Source organism: Somniosus microcephalus, chromosome 8 (genome assembly GCF_052327205.1).
Source record: "Somniosus microcephalus isolate GS21.2 chromosome 8, FLI_Smic_1.0, whole genome shotgun sequence".
Lineage (NCBI taxonomy): Eukaryota > Metazoa > Chordata > Chondrichthyes > Squaliformes > Somniosidae > Somniosus > Somniosus microcephalus.
Genome location: NC_140994.1, coordinates 122192696 through 122215167, shown reverse-complemented (window position 1 = coordinate 122215167; position 22472 = coordinate 122192696). Strand labels below are relative to the sequence as shown.

At 45.5% G+C, this 22472-nt stretch overlaps 1 protein-coding gene across 2 annotated transcripts in view; it reads right to left on the bottom strand.

Annotated features, from left to right (window-relative positions):
* The window catches only part of LOC147113769 (serine/threonine-protein phosphatase 2A 55 kDa regulatory subunit B beta isoform), a 688656-nt gene extending 667225 nt beyond the window's left edge, over nt 1-21431 (bottom strand). For both annotated transcript variants that reach the window (XM_085995085.1, XM_085995087.1), the window contains exons 1-2: nt 21365-21431; nt 21110-21187 (exon numbers count right to left, since the gene is read on the bottom strand). In XM_085995085.1, coding sequence (XP_085851211.1) covers nt 21110-21187; nt 21365-21374 — 88 coding nt within the window. In that variant the 5' untranslated portion in view covers nt 21375-21431. The remainder of the gene's footprint in view (nt 1-21109; nt 21188-21364) is intronic.
* Between the last annotated feature and the right edge of the window lie 1041 nt (nt 21432-22472).

Genomic DNA, 22472 nt, shown 5'->3' with positions numbered 1-22472 from the left:
TGGTTGTGCAGTCTAGGATGAGCAAACATAGATATACAAGATTAAATACAAGAGACTTACATTAGAGAGAAGGGGGAACATTTTTTATATACAAAGAAGGTTGTGAGGCTATGGAATGTATTACTGGAGTTAGTAATTGAAACAGACCATTTAAAAATAGGTTAGAAGGAAAGGAGACTAGAGATATGGGATATAAAAAAACAGAAAATGCTGGAAACACTCAGGTCAGGCAGCATCTGTGGAGAGAGAAACAGAGTTAACGTTTCAGGTCCTTTCATCAGAACTGGAAAAAGTTAGAGATGGAACACGTTTTTAAAGCAAGTGTAGGGGCAGGGAAAGGGGGGAGGAGAGGAAAGAACAAAAGGGAAGGTCTGTGATAGGATGGAAGGCAGGAGAGATTAGGGGAGAAATTTGGTGTCACCCCGTTTGGGGCGCAATTATCAGCTGGGCGCAAAGTTTAGCGCCTGGCGCTAATTATCACCTCCGACTGCAAACTAGGCTTCTACCGCCCCTGGAGGTGACTGGAGCGCTAAATCAGGTGCTACACACCTCTCTTAAGGCGCTACCTCAGAGCGTTGGCGAAGCTCATGTGATGTCAGTCAGCAATGGAACACAGACACACTGGCGCCGGCCAGTTCTTAAAGGGGAGGGTCGATCTTGCTCTCCATCCACACCCTGCTCATTGCAGCCTTGAATCTCAGCCTGGAGAGACCTGTACATCAAATTTGCTGGAAAGAACAATGGAGAGACCCCAGGGAAAGAGCTCAGAGTGCAGCCCCCATAGTCTCTTCTAAATCGATGCAAGGAAGGTCAAATCAAAATGAACCTGCAAAGTGCTGCTCACTACCCAAAACTCCTTCACACAGCGTTGAATCTCTCCAGAAGTCTCCTCTCTCTGAATGCGTGGTGCAAAAACGTCGCCAACAAAAAAAGGCAGGAAGCAGTCGCCTTTAAATAGTGCTCTCCCAGTCCCTTCTCGACTGCAAAACGTTCCCCTCAACCGGTCATTGCTAGCGGCAGGCAAAAAGGCAGGGGGTGCCACTCAATATCCGGTTTGGGCGATTGCGCGCTCGACTGACGTCACAATCTGCGGGCGCAGGAGATCGTGGCGGTAGTGTTTAGCACCACCGCCGCAAAATGTCTGGTCAATTTCACGAGCGGCGCAAACATTGCCACGCCCGGGCGCTAGTTGCTTTGTACCCCATTAGCGCCCTCTTAGGGCGCTAACAGGAGCCGCAAAGCAACCAAATTCCCCCCCCCCCCGCCGAGACAAAAGGGACGATGGTGCAAGATATGGGAACTTGGTTGTCCATCTTCTCATGTACCTCTCAACTGCTCCATTTCAATGTGAAGTTCCCAACATTAAATAGCACTGCTGAAAAAAATCTGGAAAATTAACAAATTTTGCATTTCTGCAGAAAGCCATGCTTCTGCCCAAGCACCAACCCGAGATCCATGTTCTCAACACACTAACATGTTGAGAGGTATGCCTGTGGGCAACTAAAATGTCAATGTCTCCAACATTTCCTCTGCAGCAGAGCCTTCCAGACTGCAATACATAGTTTCTCAACAGTGCAGATTGCCAACAGCCGTGGAGGATTTCATTCCCGCTCTCACACAGATAAGTACCACTTGGTCAAGAATGAGATGAAAAAATGTTACCTTAATGACTAGTTATACCAAGTATGTTATGTCAATGCAAAGCCAAAATTCATTTTGCATCAGAATACAAATCCTGGAGTGAAGTAGACCAGATTGGGCTCTAGCTTACATTTATACAAGCGCCTTTAACATAGTAAAATTTCCCAAGGCGCTTCACAGGACCAATTATCAAACAAAATTTGACACCGAGCCACAAAAGGAGATACATTAGGACAGGTCAAAGAGGTGGTTTTGAAGTAAAAACAGAAAATGCTGGAGAAACTCAGCAGGTCAGGCAGCATCTGTGAAGAGAGAAACAGAGTTAACGTTTCGGGTTGATGACCTTTCGTCAGAACTGGAAAAAAGCAGGAAATGGAACAGATTTTTAAGCAAGTGAAGGGGCTGGGAAATGGGGGAGGGGATGAAAGAACAAAAGGGAAGGTCTGTGATAAGATAGAAGGCAGGTGAGGTTAAGGGACATTAAGAGATATTCAAGGCAACAGGAGATGGTAATGGGACAGGTTAAGAAACAAAGGATGGCTCTAGATGAAGTGTAAATTGCGCTGGCAGAATGAAAGACAGCTGCCATTCGGGGGAGAAGACAAAAGACAGGCAAAAAGTGTGAATAAAAAAAAAATATATATCCTATATATGATAGGGGCCGAGGTTATGATCTGAAATTGTTGAACTCTATGTGGAGTCCGGAAGGCTGTAAAGTGCCTAATCGAAAGACAAGGTGCTGTTCCTCGAGCTTACGCTGAGCTTCCGTGGAACAATGCAAGAGGCCGAGGTCCGAGTGGGAATGGAGCGATGAATTAAAATGACAGGCAACCAGAAGCTCGGGGTCCCCCTTACGGACTGAACGGAGGTGTTCCGCAAAGCGGTCACCCAATCTGCGTTTGGTCTCCCCAATGTAGAGGGGACCACATCGTGAGCAGTGAATACAGTATACTAAATTGCAAGAAGTACAAGTAAATCGCTGTTTCACCTGGAAGGGGTGTTTGGGGCACTGGACAGTGAGAAGGGGAGGGGGGGGGGGGGCGGGGGGAGGTATAAGGGCATGTGTTGCATCTCCTGCGCTTGCACGGGAAGGTGCAAGGGGAAGGGGTGTTGGGGGTGATAGCGGAGTGGATAAGGGTGTCACGGAGGGAGCGGTCCCTACGGAATGCTGAAAGGGGAGGTGAGGGGAAGATGCGTTTGATGGTGGGATCACGCTGGAGGTGGCTGAAATGGCGGAGGATGATCCGTTTAATGTGAAGGCTGGTGGGGTGAAAGGTGAGGACAAGGGGAACCCTATCGTGGTCCCGGGAGGGAGGGGCAGGGGTGAGGGCAGAAGTGCGGGAGATAGAACGGACATGGTCAAGGGCCATGTCAACCACCGTAGAGGGGAATCCTCGGTTGAGGAAAAAGACATCAGAAGCACTGGTATGGAAGGTGTCATTGTCAGAGCAGATGCGGCAGAGACGGAGAAACTGGGAGAATGGAATAGAGTCCTTACAGGAGGCGGGGTGGGAGGAAGTGTAGTCCAGGTAGCTGTGGGAGTCAGTGGGATTGTAGTGAATGTTTGTCAATAACATATCCCCAGAGATGGAGACGGAGAAGTCGAGGAAGGGAAGGGAAGAGTCGGAGATGGACCATGTGAAGGCGAGGGAAGGGTGGAAATTGAAAGCAAAGTGAATGAAATTATCTAGTTCAGGGCAAGAGCAGGAAACGGCACCGATACAGTCATCAATGTACCGGAAAAAGAGGTGAGGGAGGGGACCCGAGTACAACTGGAACAAAGAGTGTTCCACATATCCCACGAAAAGGCAGGCATAGCTAGGACCCTTTGTTTCTTAACCTGTCCCATTACCATCTCCTTTTGCCTTGAATATTTCTTAATGTTCCTTAACCTCTCCCGCCTTCTATCCTATCACAGACCTTCCCTTTTGTTCTTTCATCCCCTCCCCCATTTCCCAGCCTCTTCACTTGCTTAAAAATCTGTTCCATTTCTTGCTTTTTTCCAGTTCTGACGAAAGGTCATCGACCTGAAACATTAACTTGGTTTCTCTCTTCACAGATGCTGCCTGACCTGCTGAGTTTCTCCAGCATTTTCTGTTTTTATTTCAGATTTCCAGCATCTGCAGTATTTTCTTTTTGTATAGGTGGTTTTGAAGGAATGTCTTAAAGGAGAGAGAGAGAGAGAGAGAGAGAGAGAGAGATATAGATTTAGGGAGGGAATTCGAGAGCTTTGGGCCTAGGCAGCTGAAGGCACAACCGTCAAATGAATGGCACAAAAAAAGAATTGGGGCTACGCAGAGGCCAGAATTGGAGGAGCACAGAGATGTTGGAGGGTTCTAACAGTGTCAGATTAACCAGTCTCGCACCATTATGGATTCACACCGGCTGCAGTATAACTGGGAACTTTTAAGCTGTTTGATGCCGACAAGGAGTCAGCTGTCTCTTTGAGAACAGTAAAGTTAAAACTAGCAGTCGAGATGCCACTGACTGAAACTCTGCCTGTGTGCTTACAACTCTACTTGGCGAAGCGAGCTGTATTTTTGGGGCCCATCAGCTCTGCATCTTTTGAAGTATATGATGTGGAGATGCCGGTGTTGGACTGGGGTGGACAAATGTAGGAAGTCACACAACACCAGGTTATAGTCCAACAGCTTTATCTGAAATCACCTGACGAAGGAGCAGCGCTCCGAAAGCTTGTGATTTCAAATAAAGCTGTTGGACTATAACCTGGTGTTGTGTGACTACCTTCTTTTGAAGCAGATACTGACCTCAAACTGGTATCTGTAATACAAGAGTATCATAGTACATGAAACTCTACACACCTATTATGCAAGCAGGATTTCAGTGACAAAATATTTTTTTTTTTTTTTTTTAAATTAAATCAGCAGTTAGCCTGCAGTTCTGAGGGTCGAATGTTTTAAGTTACCAAATAAAGTTCTCAGGTTTCATTCGAGTTTTCATCCCAAGACATCCCACTGCATGCAAGATTGAGGCAACGAATACAAATGGTACCATTCATATCATATCTAATTTTTTTAATGTGGGGGCATGCTTGGCAACTTCCACCTACAGTCGCTCGCACCCCTGGTTTGGCTGCATCTTCCTTCTCGTCAATAGTATTACTTTTTTTGTTGCTAATTTTGTGCTAGCCAAGGTGAGGTTGCTTGGAAATGGAACACTTGTTTATTGTACCAGCATCCAACACTCTTTAGGTAAAGTAAAGCTCCCTCTACTTTACGGGCAAAATAATTCCAAGGTCTAACTTCAGAACAATATCAACGTAACATTTCCCACACCAGCCACCACGATGATCTCCCAGAATGAGAGTCCATTTAGTGCCGAATTAGGGGTAGGTTTAGAGCTCTGGGCCCGTAATCCATCATCAGTGAATGATATAGCACAGAAGAATGCCAGTCAGCCTATCGTGTTTGTGCTGGCTCTTTGAAAGATATATTCAATTAGTCCCACTAGCTTGCTCTTTCCCCATGGCCCTGCAAGTATTTATTAAATACCCTTTTGAAAGTTACTAGTGAATCTGCTTCCACAATCCTTGTTGGAAGTGCATTCCAGATCAGAACATCTCACAGCATACAAAAAATGTTCATCTCCCCTCTGGTTCTTTTGCCAATTATCTTAAATCTGTGTCCTCTGGTTACTGATCCTTCTGCCACTGGAAACTGTTTTCCGTTATTTACTCTATCAAAAATATTCATGATTTTGAACACCTCTTAAATATTCCCTTAATCTTCTCTGCTCCAAGGAGAACAATCCCAGCTTCTCTAGTCTCTCCAAGTAACTGAAGTCCCTCATCCCTGGTACCATTCAAGTAAATCTCCTCTGCACCCTCTCGAAGGCCTTGGCATCCTTCCCAAAATGTGGTTCCCAGAATTGGACATAAGGGCTGGAATTTTTACATATGGAGCCGCCAGGAGCTGGGTGGGGGTTGGTGGTGGCTGCTGGTGCCGGTAGAGCACGGGAAGCGTGGCAGTCCGGTTCTCCCCCCACGCTGTGGAGTTTTAGCTCCACAGCATGCGTGTGACGTCACAGACAAATTCCCCGCCCAGAAGTCAGGCGGGGAACGCTGGAGAAGAGGCCGCAACCCCAGGTAGGTGCGAGCCCCGACCCCGGAGGGGGCAGTCAGGAGGATGCACTCCTGCTCCTCCCGAACAAGGATTGCTCCATGAGGCTGTCATCGCCTTACTGCAGCTACTGTGAATCCCAAATCCTGGGAACTCTGGCTGGCTGGCCAGTCAAACCTGCACAGCAGGTTAAATAGGAGGCCAATCTGCCTCCTGGGAGTGGGTTGGCTGCACGACCCCCATCCCGCCTCTGTTAAAAATGGAATTAGGTGGGTTGGAGTCGGGATTCAGATCCTCCCACCCGACTCCACAAAGTAGTAATTTTTAGGAGTTAAAATTTCCCCCAATACTTCAGCTGGGACCTAATCAGTATTTTATAAAGGTTTAGTGTAACTTCCTTGCTTTTGTACTCTATGGGCTCGATTTTGCCATTGGGGTCGGGCTGGGGCGTGTCAGGTGGTAAACGTGTCAGGACCCTGACTCCGATGTGAAGTGGGAAAAAAGTGCAATTTTCCCCTAATTGGGCACTTGATTTCCAGCATGTGGGAACCCCTGGCCCAATTAGTCTTTCCATCCTGAAAGTTGCCTCCAATGACATCATCAGTGCTGCTGGATTTAAGGCCCACAAGCAGCCTTGCTTCTTCTGGAGACTGGAAACGCTTTGGACATTGTATGAAGGACTTCATTTACCGACCATGTCCACCAGCAAGCAAAAATGTGCACCTCACTTTGATGAACCCTCCCTCCAAGCTCTGGTGCAGGGAGCAAAATCTAATAAGCAGCTGCTCTTCCCTTCCTCAGGGAGAAAAAAAGCCACCACAACAGACTAAAGCTGTGTGGCTGCAAGTGGCCCAGGAGGTCAATGCCATCTCTATGTGACGCAGAACCTGGCTGCAGTACAGGAAGAGGTTTCATGACCTTCTCTGCACAGGAAAGTGAGTATGACTTTCTCATCACCTTCAATCTCATCCCCATCGCCTCTCCTCACCAGCACTCTGCCAACCTCTCCCTCCACATCCCACTTGACACTGACATCCCTGCACCCTTATCCATTCCCTCTCTCTCTCTATGGTCACATTCACTTAACTATTTCGACCATGTAGCCCTCACACTGCCCATCACTGTGGCGCAATGACAACAACTTACAACACACAGGGAGGGCCCTTTGTCTCCTTCTAAGCATCTATGCTATGGATTCTCTACACTCACTCCTTCATTCTCACTCAAACTCCACTTGTGTCCCTCAATGCCGGTAAAGATAGCCCACAATAAGAGGGAAAGAGCGAGGACAGGAGGAGGGCCACCCTCAGTAGCCCAGCTCACCACCTCAGAGGCGGCGGCCCGGGAAATTGCCTGGATCAAGGAGGATTCCCAAGTGGGGGACGGACAGGCGGGCGCATCACAGCAAGCTGGTGACAGAATAGTTTGACATCTCTCTCATTGACATTGCATGAGTGACTGAAAATGATTTTGATGCTCTAACAGACTGACTTATGATCATCTGCACAATTCAATGTGCATGCAACCTTTACCTCACATCTCTAACTCTTTCCTTTACTCCCCCACAGGACCATCGACAGCCCCCGTCCCCACTGTCCAGGAGGAAGAGCCCGAGTTTCCAAACTCCTCAGAGGAAGCTGCAACCTCTTGAGGGCGCTCAGTCAGCAGAATTAAGTGCACCCTGCACCAGCGCAGACACTCACCTCGTTGGGACCTTCGGGACAGAGTTGTCACCTGGTGCATCACAGCTCACAAGTGAGCATCAGCAGATGGTGGAGACAGGGATAATAGTGGAGAGTCCTCGTCACAGTGGAGAGGACGCTTCCTGCTCGGCTCCACTGCATGTCGACCCTGTGCCTCTGGGTCCATCCAGAAGGAGAGCGGTGCTGGAACTCCAGGAACAGGTGCAGGAGTCTCTGGCAGGTTTTGTCTCCAGGGTCGCTGAGAGTATGAAGCGAATGGAGAAGTCCATCGCCAACATGAGCGGAGCCTTTGTGGAGGCGTTGGCGCATGAACGCATCACCACGGAAAGGATGGCAACTTCCTTGGAAAAGATGGCTACCTCCATGGTAAGGCTGGCTACTGTAGTCACTTGGGTGTAATGTTGTGTTTAATTTTGAAAAGCCATCAGTTGCTTATTGTCATAAAAAATTCTGATGGCAAACTGTTGCAGTTGTGGCGTGTGTCATTTCACATATGGGACTTCCACATTGAGGGCTTAGGGTGTCTTGCAACTAACTGTCAGTGCGGTGGTCAGTGTGATAGGAATCCGCAGGTTCTTGGCCATTGTCGATGGTCTGATAAGAATGTGCGAGGCAGAAGTGTTTGATTGTGCAGGCTAAGCAAATCTGGCCAAGATGAGTGCGTCCCTTGCATCCCGGGCAATGTGGTCGCGCGCTGGCGCCTTCTGGCCTGTGCAGCTTCAGCTGGGCGAGCAGCAGCTTGGCGCTCCTGTTGTTGCTCTTGCAGTCGGTGCTGTTGTTCAGGGTTCTGCTGCTGCTGTGGCTGGTCTTTGTCCGAATCTGATGTCCAGGAGGAAAGGAAATAAATGGTTCCCATTCTTCTGGTATATACCTCAGTTGCGGAAGTGCTCATTCAAGGTGGGGAGAGGAGTTTCCCAGGAGGTCATACTGGAGATGGGTGTCAGGCTCCAAACTTCCACAACAATGAGTAGGCCTGGTAAAAGTTCCCCCAGACCTGAGACAAAGTTCTGCCACCTGCAAATGATGATTGGCGAAAACTCCTTTTTAATGGTGGAGCTGCAGAGGTTAGTAAGCAATCCACTTGTGCTGCCGCCAGGTTTCACTAGCGTGTTTCAGAGGAGGCGTGCAGCATGTGTGAAAACTGTTAAAATCAGAAAGGCCTCTCAAAATGGGATTATAGAGGCACTTAACTCGCCTCCAATCCCACCTCCTTGGGCCTGGCAAAATCGAGCCCTATGCCTCTGTTTATAAAGCCTAACATCCAATATGCTTTTTTAACAGCCTTCTCAACTTGTCCTGCCACCTTCAAAGATTTGCATAAACATAGAAACATAGAAGATAGGAGCAGGAGTAGGCCATTCGGCCCATCGAGCCTGCTCCACCATTCAATGAGACCATGGCTGATCATCCAAATTCAGTACCCTGTCCCTGCCTTCTCCCCATATCCCTTGATCCCTTTAGCCTTAAGAAATATATCTAACTCCATCTTGAATATATTTAATGAATTGGCCTCTATTGCCTTCTGTGGTAGAGAATTCCACAGGTTCACCACTCTCTGGGTGAAGAAATTCCTCCTCATCTCTGTCCTAAATGGCTTACCCCTTATCCTTAGACTGTGACCCCTGGTTCTGGACTCCCCGGGCATCCGGAACATCCTTCCAGCATCTAGTCTGTCTAGTCCTGTTAGAATTTTATAAGTTTCGATGAGATCCCCTCTCATTCTTCTAAACTCCAGCGAGTACAAGCCCAATCGACCCAATCTCTCCTTATACGTCATTCCTGCCATCCCAGGTATCAGCCTGGTGAATCTTCACTGCACTCCTTCCATGGCAAGAACATCCTTCCTCAGATAAGGTGACCAAAACTGCACACACTACTCGATGTGGTCTCACCAAGGCCCTGTACAACTGCAGCAAGACATCCTTGTTCCTGTACTCAAACCCTCTCGCTACGAAGGCCAACATACCATTTGCCTTCTTAACCACCTGCTGCACCTACATGCTTACTTTCAGCGACTTGTGTACAAGGACACCCAAGTCTCGTTGCACTTCCCCTTCTCCCAATCTATTGCCATTCAGATAATAATCTGCCTTTCTGTTTTTGACACCAAAGTGGATAACCTTGCATTTGTCCACGTTATATTGCATCTGCCATGCTTCTGCCCAATCACCCAACCTGCCCAAATCATACTAAAGTTTCTCTGCATCCTCTTCACAGCACACACGCCCACCCAGCTTTGTGTCGTCTGCAAACTTGGAGATATTACATCTAGTTCCCTCGCCCAGATCATTAATATATATTGTGAATAGCTGGGGTCCAAGGACCAATCCCGGCGGTACCCCACTAGTCACTGCCTGCCACTCGGAAAAAAGAGTCGTTTATTCCAACTCTTTGCTTTCTGTCTGCCAACCAGTTCTCTATCCAAGTCAATACCTTGCCCCCAATCCCATGTGCCTTAATTTTACATGCTAATCTCTTATGCGGGACCTTATCGAAAGCCTTTTGAAAGTCCAAATACACCACATCCGCTGGTTCTCCCTTATCTATTTTACCAGTTACATCCTCAAAAAATTCCAGTAGATTAGTCAAGCACGATTTACCTTTTGTAAATCCATGTTGACTTTGTCCGATCCGATCACTTTTTTTCCCCCCCCCCAAGTGCTCTGCTATTACATCCTTTATAATGGACTCTAGCATTTTCCCCACTACCGATGTCAGGCTTACCGCTCTGTAATTCCCCATTTTCTCTCTACCACCCTTTTTGAGCAGTGGGGTAACATTAGCTACCCTCCAATCCATGGGTACTGTTCCAAAATTCGACAGACTCTGGAAGATGACCAGCAATGCATCTACTATTTCTAGGGCCACTTCCTTAAGTACCCTAGGATGTAGATTATCAGGCCCTGGGGATTTATCGGCCCTCAATCCCATCAATTTCCCTAACACCATTTCCCTACAAATACTAATTTCTATCAGTTCCTCCCTTTCATTAGACCCTATGTTCCCCGACATCTCTGGGAGGTTATTTGTGTCCTCCTTTGTGAAGACAGAACCAAAATATGTATTTAATTGGTCTGCCATTTCTTTGTTCCCCATTATAAACTCCCCTGATTCTGACTGCAAGGGACCTACGCTTGACTTCACCAATCTTTTTCTCTTCACATATCTATAAAAGCTTTTACAGTCAGTTTTTATGTTCCCTGAAAGCTTACTCTCATACTTCATTTTCCCCCTCTTAATTAATCCCTTTGTCCTCCTTTGTTGAATCCTAAAGTGCTCCCAATCCTCAGGTTTACTGCTCTTTCTGGCCAATTTATATGTCCTCTCCTTGGATCTTATGCTATCCCTAATTTCCCTCGTTTGCCATGGTTGAGTCACCTTTTTTGTTTTATTTTTATGCCAAACTGGGATGAACAAATTCTATCGTTCATCCATGCGATCTTTGAATGTTTGCCATTGCCCATCCACCGTCAACCCTTTGAGTGACATTCCCCGATCAATGCTACCCAACTCGCACCTCATACCATCGTAGTCTCCTTTATTTAAATTCAGGACCCGAGTCTCTAGCGTTTGTAAACCCCCAGGTGTCTCTGTTCCTGCATCCCTTTAAAATTGTACTATTTAGTTTATATTGCTGCATCTACACTAGCCACTTTGTTTTAATCTTAGTCCCCTATTTCTCTCAAGCGTTTTTGTTCCTCCCTCCCAACCACTCTCCTCCCCAATACATAAGAATATAAGAAATAGGAGCAGGAGTAGGCCAATCGGCCCCTCGAGCCTGCTCCACCATTCAATAAGATCATGGCTGATCTGATCCTAACCTCAAATCTTCTATCACTCTGCGTCCAACCTAACCCATGTGATCTCCCGGGAGAGGCGAAAAACCAGATAAAGACCCAATGGCCAATTTGGGTGAAAAAAATCTGGGAAATTCCTCTCCGACCCATCTAGGCGATCGAAATTCTTCCAGGAGATCACTCTGTCCCTATATTTTCTACAGTACTTACCTTCTGTAAAGGCGATCTCCACCCCAGCCAGGAACAGGAATAAAACCATCTCCTGAAATCTAAGAATTAGAACACAGTAGGAGCAGAACAAGGCTACACGGCCCCTGGGCCCACTCCACTACCCACAGGGCCATGACCATTCCGAACCTAGACTCATGTCCAATTTCCTGCCCGCTCCCCGTAACCCTTAATTCCCTTTACTTCTAGGAAACTATCTATTTCTGTTTTAAACTTATTTAATGATGTAGCTTCCACAGCTTTCTGGGGCAGCAAATTCCACAAACCTACCACCCTGAGTGAAGAAGTTTCTCCTCATCTCAGTTTTGAATGAGCAGCCCCTTATTTTAAGATTATGCCCCCTAGTTCTAGTTTCACCCATCATTGGGAACATCCTCACCGCATCCACCCGATCAAGCCCCTTCACAATCTTATATGTTTCAATAAGATCGCCTCTCATTCTTCTGAACTCCAATGAGTAGAGTCCCAATCTACTCAACCTCTCCTCATATGACCACCCCCTCATCCCCGGGATTAACCGAGTGAACCTTCTTTGTACTGACTCGAGAGCAAGTATGTCTTTTCTTAAGTATGGACACCAAAACTGTATGCAGTATTCCAGGTGCGGTCTCACCAATACCTTGTACAACTGCAGCAATACCTCCCTGTTTTTATATTCCAACCCCCTAGCAATAAAAGCCAACATTCCATTGGCCTTCTTGATCACTTGCTGCACCTGCATACTAACTTTTTGAGTTTCGTGCACCAGGACCCCCAGATCCCTTTGTACTACAGTACTTTCCAATTTCTTGCCATTAAGATAATAACTTGCTCTATGATTTTTCCTGCCAAAGTGCATAACCTCACACTTTCCAGTATTGTATTCCATCTGCCAAATCTCTGCCCACTTACTTAGCCTGTCTATGTCACTTTGCAGGTTTTTTATGTCCTCCTCACTCACTACTTTCCGTCCCATCTTTGTATCATCTGCAAACTTTGATATGTTACACTCGGTCCCCTCCTCCAAATCGTTAATATAGATTGTAAAGAGTTGGGGACCCAGCACTGACCCCTGCGGAACACCACTAGTTACTGGTTGCCAATCTGAGAACGAACCATTTATCCCAACTCTCTGCTTTCTGTTAGAGAGCCAATCCTCCACCCACGCCAGAATATTACCCCCAATCCCGTGATTTTTTATCTTGAGCAATAATCTTTTGTGTGGCACCTTGTCAAATGCCTTTTGGAAGTCTAAATACACTACGTCCACTGGTTCCCCTTTATCCACCCTGTATGTTACTTCCTCAAAAAACTCAAGCAAATTTGTTAAACATGACTTCCCCTTCATGAAACCATGCTGAGTTTGTCCTATTAAATTATGTTTATCCAAATGTCCCGTTACTGTCTCCTTAATAATGGACTCTAACATTTTACCAACCACAGATGTTAAGCTAACAGGTCTATAGTTTCCAGCCTTCTGCCTACTACCCTTTTTAAATAAGGGTGTTACATTAGCAGTTTTCCAATCTGCCGGGACCTTTGCTGAGTCCAGTGAGTTTTGGAAAATTATTACCAATGCATCCACAATCCCTACCGCTACTTCCCTCAAGACCCTAGGATGCAAGCCATCAGGTCCAGGGGATTTATCCGCCTTGAGTCCCATTATTTTACCAAGTACCACTTCCTTAGTGATTTTAATTGTATTTAGTTCCTCCCCCCCTAGAGCCCCCTGTTTGTCCAGTGTTGGGATATTCTTAGTGTCCTCTACTGTAAAGACTGATACAAAATAATTGTTCAGTGTTTTTGCCATCTCCATGTTTCCCACCATTAATTTCCCGGTCTCATCCTCTAAGGGACCAACATTTACTTTAGCCACCCTTTTTCTTTTTATATAACTATAGAAACTTTTACTGTCTGTTTTTATATTTTTTGCTAATTTACTTTCATAATCTATCTTCCCTTTCTTAATCAATCTTTTTGTTATTTTTTGCTGTCTTTTAAAGACTTCCCAATCTTCCATCCTCCCAGTAGATTTGGCTACCTTATATGCCCTTGTTTTTAGTCGGATACTATCCTTAATTACTTTACTTAGCCACGGATGGCTATCTTTTCTTTTACACCCTTTTTTCCTCAGTGGAATATATTTTTCTTGGAAGTTGTAAAATAACTCCTTAAATGTACACCACTGGTCATGTACCGTCTTACCCTTTAATCTATTTTCCCAGTCCACTCTAATTAATTCCGCTCTCATACCTTCATAGTCTCCTTTATTCAAGCTCAGCACGCTTGTTTGAGATCCAACCTTCTCACTCTCTACTTGAATATGTAACTCAACCATGTTATGGTCACTCATTCCAAGGGGATCCTTTACTAGGACATTTTTAATTAATCCTGTCTCATTACACAGGACCAAATCTAAGGTTGCTTGCCCCCTGGTCGGTTCAGTTACATACTGCTCAAGAAACCCATCCCTAATACACTCAATGAACTCTTCCTCAAGGCTGCTCTGCCCAATTTGATTTGTCCAGTTAATATGATAATTAAAATCCCCCATAATTATAGCTGTTCCCTTATTACAAGCCTTAACTATTTCCTGATTAATACTCCGTCCAACAGAGTTGCAACTGTTCGGAGGCCTATAGACTACACCCACTAGTGTTTTTTCCCCTTATTATACAGTGAGCAGTAGGACCTGCACAATACTGCAGAGTCCAAATCCACACCAAATCAATCTAGAGTTTGGCAATAATTGCTATCAGACAGCCTGCCATCCCTCCGCTCACCACAAAACTAAAGTTTTTAAAAAAATAAATGAAAAGATCCAATTAAACCACGTGCTCAAGCAAAATTCTCGGCAAGATAGCTGTGAATTACAGAAAAATACGTTAAGACATGCTGCTCCTGTTACTTAATGACAGCACCTTCTGTCATTTCCCTACATAGAAACTCACGGCACAGAAGGAGGGCATTCAGCCCATCATGCCTATGACGGCTCTTTGAAAAAGCTCTCCAATTAGTCCCACTCGCATGCTCTTTCCCCATAGCCCTGCAAATGTTTCCTTTTTCAAGTACAGGTCCATGTCCCCTCTTGATAAAGGATAGCTGCACCTAGCCAAAGGTTTTGCTTCAAAGCAAGCAGGTTGCGCATATTCAGAAGATTTGGTTGTGTGTCTGTAATCCTCCAGCAAACACTATAGCAACAACAACCACCTGCATTTGTATCACGCCTTTAACGCAGTAAAACAACCCAAGGCGCTTCACAGGAGCGTAAACAGACAAAAAAATTGGCACTGAGCCAAAGAAGGAGACATTAGGACAGGTGACCAAAAGCTTGGTCAAATGCTTTAAGGAGCGTCTTAAATAGGGGAGGAAGGTAGAGAGGCAGAGGAGTTTTATGGGGGGGGGACTTCCCAGAGCAGCTAATGGCACGGGCACCAATAGTGGGATGAAGGAAGTCGAGGATGCACAAAGACAACAGAGTTTTATTAAAAATAAGAAATCATTTTATTTGGCTTCGTATGGCAATTCAAAGTTTCCTTTTAAGAATTTTTTTAAGCAGTTACGTTTCTCATGTGGTGGAAAATGGGCTTTAACATTAGTTAAACAAGGGCTGGATTTTGCCAGCGCTCAGAGGGCGGGTTTGGAGGCAAAATAGCAAAGATTGACAGCGGGTAGTAAACTCGGCGTCAACCCGCCTCCACGCGAGTCTCCGGGTGTCGGGTCTATCTGCGCAGAACTGACCCGACACCAAGCGGCGGGGGAGACAATTGAGCTAATTAAATGGCTTGTTAACAGCCAATTTAATGCTATTTTGAGGCTACCTTGCATTTTTACGTGCTCCCCCATGGGTTACCCGCTGCTCGGGGAACACGCCAGCGCACCCTGTCGTGAGTTGAGTCTGCTTTGATGTATCTGATAAGCAGACAGCTGCAGAAGTGGAGTAAAGGATACCATGTTGCAGATGGTCAGGTTCAGACCTCAGAAACTGTTGGTTACTGCATTTGTAAGACATATAGAGATTTCTTTAGTTTGCAAGTGTTTACAGCCAACCGTATAATCAGTGCCACCTCATTGGAACAACCTCTCTCACCATTGACAGATCACTTCTGTCATCTCACCTGCAGCTGCCATCTATTGCAGCAACATCGGTGCCCTTGGAAAAAACACACCTTGGTCCTCTGAATCCTTCCACGGTCAGCCCCAACATCACCAGGCACACCAACACCAACAACAACCTTCTCCGGCATCACCTGATGCTGCACAGGACACAGGGCATCAAGCTGACAACATTACAATAGCAAAAGCCCGACAACATTGCTGCCCAGGAGGCCAGCGATGGCATCACCCTGGCCAGATTTACTTCACTTGACGTTGTAAACCCTGGCTGCCACATGATGCGCCAGGTTGACACCATCCCACACTAATACCATAAAGCATCCCTTTAATGTCCAAGCCATCCTATTCACACTCATCACTATAGCGGGGGTACCGGTATGTCTCAACATTCACTGGGACTCAGTAAGAGACTTCTCAAGGTGCGCACAGGTCCAATAAGGTGAAGTGTTGAAAATATAGAATTCACTGTGTGACAACACATTACCAGAAACTTCACATGAACATTGGCTAAACCGCTCAAGTGCCTACTCTTGTATGTTGTTAGTTGGTATGCTTGCAGTAGGATGAGGGAGAGTGTGAGGGGTGGCTAGTGAGATGGGGAAGTGATAATGTAGATAGAGAGGGATGGGTGGAGGTGCAAGGTAAGTTGGTGTAAGAATGTGCAGGAGTAGGGTAGGGAAGGCAGAGTGATGTGGATGTGATGAGTGGCACAGCAAGATGAGGTTGAGTGTGTCATTGCCATAACATTTCATGGTGTGGAGATGCCGGAGTTGGACTGGGGTGGACAAATGTAAGAAGTCACACAACACCAGGTTATAGTCCAACAGCTTTATTTGAAATCACAAGCTTTCGGAGCGCTGCTCCTTCTTCAGGTGAAGTGGAGAAATGCATAAAGACACAGCTTATATAGTCAGAGAATCATGTCAGATGATTTCATGATCTACTGAGATCATTGAAAGGTTTGCGCCACTGCAGCCAGGGACTCCTGACGACATCCCCGCTTGTGTCCTGCTGTGCACTGTGCAACCAGCCTGCGTTGATCTCCTGGGAGGTCTCTTCTGCCCTTGGGAAGGGAAGAGAACCGCCCTGCGTGCTGTGACTCCCTCCTTTAGCATATGGAGAGTCATGCGTGAGCCTGGGTGCAGCCTTGCACCTTTGTTCAGTGCTCGTCAGTGTTTGCAGCACCTCAATGCTGCAGAACACTGACAGCACAACTGTCAAAATCAATGTGGCCGTGGTCCCTTTAAGGAAACCAGCTGATGACGCATCATCAAATGACGTCATCAGACCCGCTTCCTCTAATTGGCTGGGAACCCCGCAGGGCGGGCTTAACAAGGCCAATCTACGGAAAATCTTTGAGAGTGCGGCTGCAGACGGGAGCGGAACCGGAACCTGCCATCCGCCATCCAGCACTCCCGCTGCCGCAGGAAAAATCAGCCCCAAGTGTTTAAGAGAAAATTATATTATCGACCTATGCTGGGAGTAAAACCGCTCCCCAACATATTCTAGCCTACGCAACTCAATGTTTGAATAGGATCTGTATGAGTCATCCTAGGAAACTGAAGTACCACGCACAGAGCTTTATATTATACATTCACAGTTATTACAGTGGGGTGACAGCCTGAGATTCAATTTTCAGTACTCTTTGTTCATATTTTAGTTTGTTTTTATTTAAAATTCTGCACACATCACACGGAGAGAAAAAAAATCAGTATTAAAGCAAATATGTTGCCATGGTATTTGGCAGCAATCTTATTTGTAAAGTCTATCAGGCATTTTATTTTAAGTGTACGTTACACCACATGCATGCATGTACAGACATACACATTTCACTTCTCCTACTACACTGCCCCCGCCGCTCTCCCACTGCACTGATTCCTCCCCATTACACTGACCACCTCGGATACTGTATTAATTAGAAACTACACAGAGGCTGCAAGATGTGGAAATTGGACCTTTTTTAACCCTGATTTCGACACACCCTTTACAACTGGCTTACACATATTCTTAAGAAAAGCACACTGATTACCAGTGTATTGGCTGGATAGGATGCAACAATCCCAGAACATTCTTAAAAGCAACATTAGCAGCATGTTCTGATGGAAGGCCATCAGCCTGAAATGTTGAGTATTTCTAGCATTTCCTGTCTTTATTTTAGCAATATACATTGGACATTACAACCGTGGGTGGGGTCATGGTTTTGATTCTGGGGTTTACTTTGCTAATGATGAAAACTCACTGATAACAGACAGTAAGAGGAAAAAATAGACTATTTAAAAAGAAAAAGACATTTTTTATATCCTCCTATAAATTTAGAAGTTTCCAGCCAGCCCACTCAGAAACCAGACTGCAGCCCATCTGCCGCTGAGGCCATTCCATGATAATATTTGCTGTCCTCTAACCATGAGATTAGACAATCACGTTAACTACCAAGTGAAGCCAGATCATCATTTCAACAGCATTCCCGTAAATCTCTCTTTGAAAGAACCGACAAGGTACAAACTTGGTAAATGTTCTATTCTGATGCCTCATTAAGCAGGAAGGTACACAAAATGGTTAATTATGCATTTTTTTAAATTGCAGTTCTGCCATTTTGGATGCTCATCTGAGTTTTTTTATTAATTCATGGGATGTAAGTGCCACTGGCAAGGCCAGCATTTATTACCCATCCCTAATTGCCCTCAAGAAAGTGGTGGTTAGCCACCTTCTTGAACTGCTGCAGTCCGTGAGGTGAAGGTACTCCCACAGTGTTGTTAGGGAGGAAGTTCCAGGATTTTGGCCCAGCGACGATGAAGGAATGATGCGAGACTTGGAGGGGAACTTGCAGGCTGTGGCATTTGCCATGCGCCTGCTGCCCTTGTCCTTCTAGGTGGTAGAAGTCGTGGGTTTAGGAGGAGTACAGTATTCCAAGCTCAGTGACAAACTGGTCAAGTTTCATTAATTTTGGTTTATAAACAAGATCCATTCTGAGGTAACTCACTCTTTAAAAAAATTAAAATAAAAAAGCTTCAGGTATTTAAGAGAATGTGTAATCGTTGGCAGTCTCTTTGATCTCATTCCTGACATTTCTTCAGAAATTGATGGCTTTGCCAATTGCTGAGACAAGCATTGTACAAAGCCAGTGCTGGACTGACACAACTAGCTGTCCCCATGATCAGGCCTCCTCTCCAGCTAACACGTACTCCCAATTATTCCCTGAATGAATTAAGAAAAATATGGTCTTCTGTGAACCCAAAAGACTACCAGAGTGTCAGCGTGCATTGTGTTCCCACTGGACTATGGAGCAGCTGCAAATAAACTAACACCAAAGGCTATGAAACAATATCATCCTGCAGGGGGAGGGCAGTCAAGTGTCATTTGCTTTAAAACATACATTATAGTCCCACTCCAGAGGCTTAAGCACAAAATCTAGACTGACACTCCAGTGCAGTACTGAGGGGGTACTGTCTGAGGTGCCATCTTTTGGATGAAATATTCAACCAAGGCCCCAACTGCCCTTTCAGGTCCCACAGCACTATTTCAAAGAAGAGCAGGGGAGTTATCGCCAGTGTCCAGGCCAATATTTATCCCTCAACCAAATTCACAAACACAGATTATCCGGTCATTATCACACTGCTGTTTGAGAGAACTTGCTGTGCGCAATTTGGCTGTCGCTTTTCTTACAACAGTGATTACACTTCAAAATTGACTAAAGCACGACGAGACGTCCTGAGGTTGTGAAAAGCGCTATATAAATGCAAGTAATTTCTTTCTTTCATACTTCAAGAAAATTCTAGAATTTAAATGGATTTGATTCAACCTTTTGTTTTACAAATTTCACAACTACTCTCTCCAAGGCCGTCAAAATTTGACAGCATCTTTTAATTTGCAGTCTTCCTTATGAGGAAATAAGACTACGCATATTTTTTAAATCAGTGACTGAAACCCTAAATGTGCTGAACTGACATGTTGATGTATCTATACAAGGTGCGGGAGAAAATATTTTATGTTACACTATTGCAATTGCCACCATTGCTCACTATACGCCACCTCGGTCATGTTTGACCCCCGAGCTCGGCTTCAAAACACATACTCTAGTCACCATCTAGACCGCCGACTTCCACAACATCGTCTGCCTGCATCCCTACTTTATCCCATTGGTGTGGAAACCGTGCCTTTGTCACCTCAAACGTTCGTCTTGCCGGCCTCCCGAATTCCACCCTGCATAAAATGCAACTCATCCAAAACTCCGCCGGCCATATCCTAGTCTGCAAAGTCACATTAATATTGTCCTGACTAACCTCCACTGCTTCCCCATCATCCAACCCACTGAACTCAAAATCCTTGTCTTCCTCTACAAATTCCTCCACAGCCTCACTCCTTCCTCCCTCCATAACCTCTTCCAAATCTACATGTCAGTTTGCACCCTTCCCTTTTCAGATGTATTCCTCTTTTGCACAGCCCTCCCCTCTCTCCATTCCACCATTGGTCATAAAGCCTACAGCCATCCTGGCCTCACGCTCTGGATGGAACACTTTCTCTAATCCTCTCTTTCCTGCTTCCTCTCTCCCTTCTTTTCAGAAGCCTCTTCAAAACTTGCCTCTTTAACTATGTCATTAAGCACCACCTTCTCTCATCACTGCTCAGTGTCCAGCTGTTGTTTCAGTTAACTGCTGTGGGACATTTTGTTAGAGTAATGACACTATAAGTGTTTAAGTTGTGCAATAGAATTGACATTGCTAGCACCACAAACTACAGGCTGAAGCCTGCAAATAACTTGGGAAATAATTTATCCTTACCCCAAGATGCAGTCACTACAAAAAAATTACCACTCATCTTACAGAAGGCACAATGGGCATAATAATCGAGTCAATTACCACCGAAACCCTCAGGTTTTACAGTCCTCAACTGCAGTCAAAATCCATGCACTGCTGCCCCTGGGTTTACAGCAAGAATCTACAACGTGTACATAAATACCTACGAACTGAAACCACACACTGTTCCTTAGGTTAACAGTTAAGGTCAGCAGCTCACCACCACACAACCTAGAGTTCAGGCAGCATGTAAAACACACAGCAGGAGAGAAATACATGTAACCTGTAGCTGTGTAAACTAAGCATCTTATTTGCTCTTACAACCTATCACTGCACAGGTTCAAGGGACCCTGTCGAGGGTGTCTGGTGTTGACAGTTAGACACGTTCACTTCCTATTATTTTTTTAAAACACTAACACTTTTATTTTATGCAACCAATGACATTTGTAAACAAGCAATTAGCTAGAGCAGCAGCAACACTTACTCATCAATGCTACGATTGTAAAATTTGCAAGCAAAGAAAGTATTTCATTATTTTATGAACAAACTGGGGGGGGGGAAGAGAAAGAGAGCGGGGGGAAAAGGGGGGTTTAAAATTTGTATGCAATGTTGCCATTCAAAAGGTTACAGCTCTACATGGCACGGAAGAAATCAGTTCACACAAACGCTCTCCTGTTTTAACCAGCACCATCAGGGAGGAGGCAGAAGTTGTCACTATATTATATTACATTATTTTATGTTCATGTTGTGGAGAGGGGGAAAAATAGGTTTACCTTCTGACACATCCTCGTCAATAGTTCCTTTAACCTGAGAGAAACACCACTGCATTTCGTTGGCATTGCCTCCAAACCCTGCAACATATAAAGGCATTATTGTAAATATTTATTAAAATATGAACAGAAATAAGCCACCTTTGACGAGCATTCCCGTTGGCTAAAGCGCACTCTGCCCACAAGCTGAGGTGATAACAGCAGCAAGCAGCTCTGTGTTTTCTGAGGGAAGATGCTGGAGGAGAGCTGATCCCTTACCCGGCATCATTCTCCGACAGACCGTGCAGCTGATGCCGGCGCGGAGGAAGGAGCCCGTGCTCCTGTCAATCACCCGCTCCCTCGCACGAGAAGCGCCCCGCCCCCCCGAGCGCCAGTCATCCAATAGGAGACCGCCGGAAGTACAGCGAGCCCCCCACTTCCTTAGCAACGGCAGCCATTGTTCTCCAGGGAATTGGGTGGTGGTGTTTTTTTGTTCAACTGAGAATGGTATCTCAGCTTCAAAAATTCCTTCACTTTGGAAATATGCAGATGTCAATATTAGATCTTAATAAGGGTTGGCAGCTCCAATACTGCACTTCAACAGAAATGCCTGGGTGCAGCCTCTCTTTTAATAGCATATTTCAGAGGTCACTGGGGATGACTTAAAATGGCACAAAGTTTGACCAATTTCAAATTATGCTGCAGTCCCGAATGGTGGTTGACAATCAGACAAGTCACACGCCACTGTGACTTGGAGATATATCACTGTTCCTTCACTGTCACTAGGTTAGGGTGACCATATTTTCTAAACCAAATCCAGGGACCCACAAGGTGGGAGCACAGCAAAGTCGACAGGACGGAAAATGTATGCACTACAAATGCAAAAGTAGTGTGCATATAATTACCGCAGATGTTACGTCACATTATTGCAGCGCATTCAGACTCCATTTATAAATAATACAATAACACTGTTTAGTCCATTGACCTGAAATGGTAATTATGTCTAACAGTATGATGGGCATATCTTATCTATATATATGTCTGTCTGTCTGTTTGTCTGTCTGTCTGTGTCCGCTATACAATCAAAAGTTATAGAGCGTACCTACACATATGTTATATCAAAAGAAAGCTTATCATTAGGGGAGTCTAATAGGCGTATTTACTTTTTGATCAGACAAAAATTGTTCAGACAGTATACAAAAAAGGTTCAAAAAACGGCAACATTCCGCTCATTAGCGTTGAGTGACGTGATGGTTGACAAACCGTACAGGGGATTAACCTGATGGTTGACCAATCGGTGCGTCATGGGGGGCGTTTCATTGCGTGTGTGGGCGGGCCTAATCCTTCTGAGCTGAGGTGAGTGGCCGCCATCTTGATTCCTAACTAT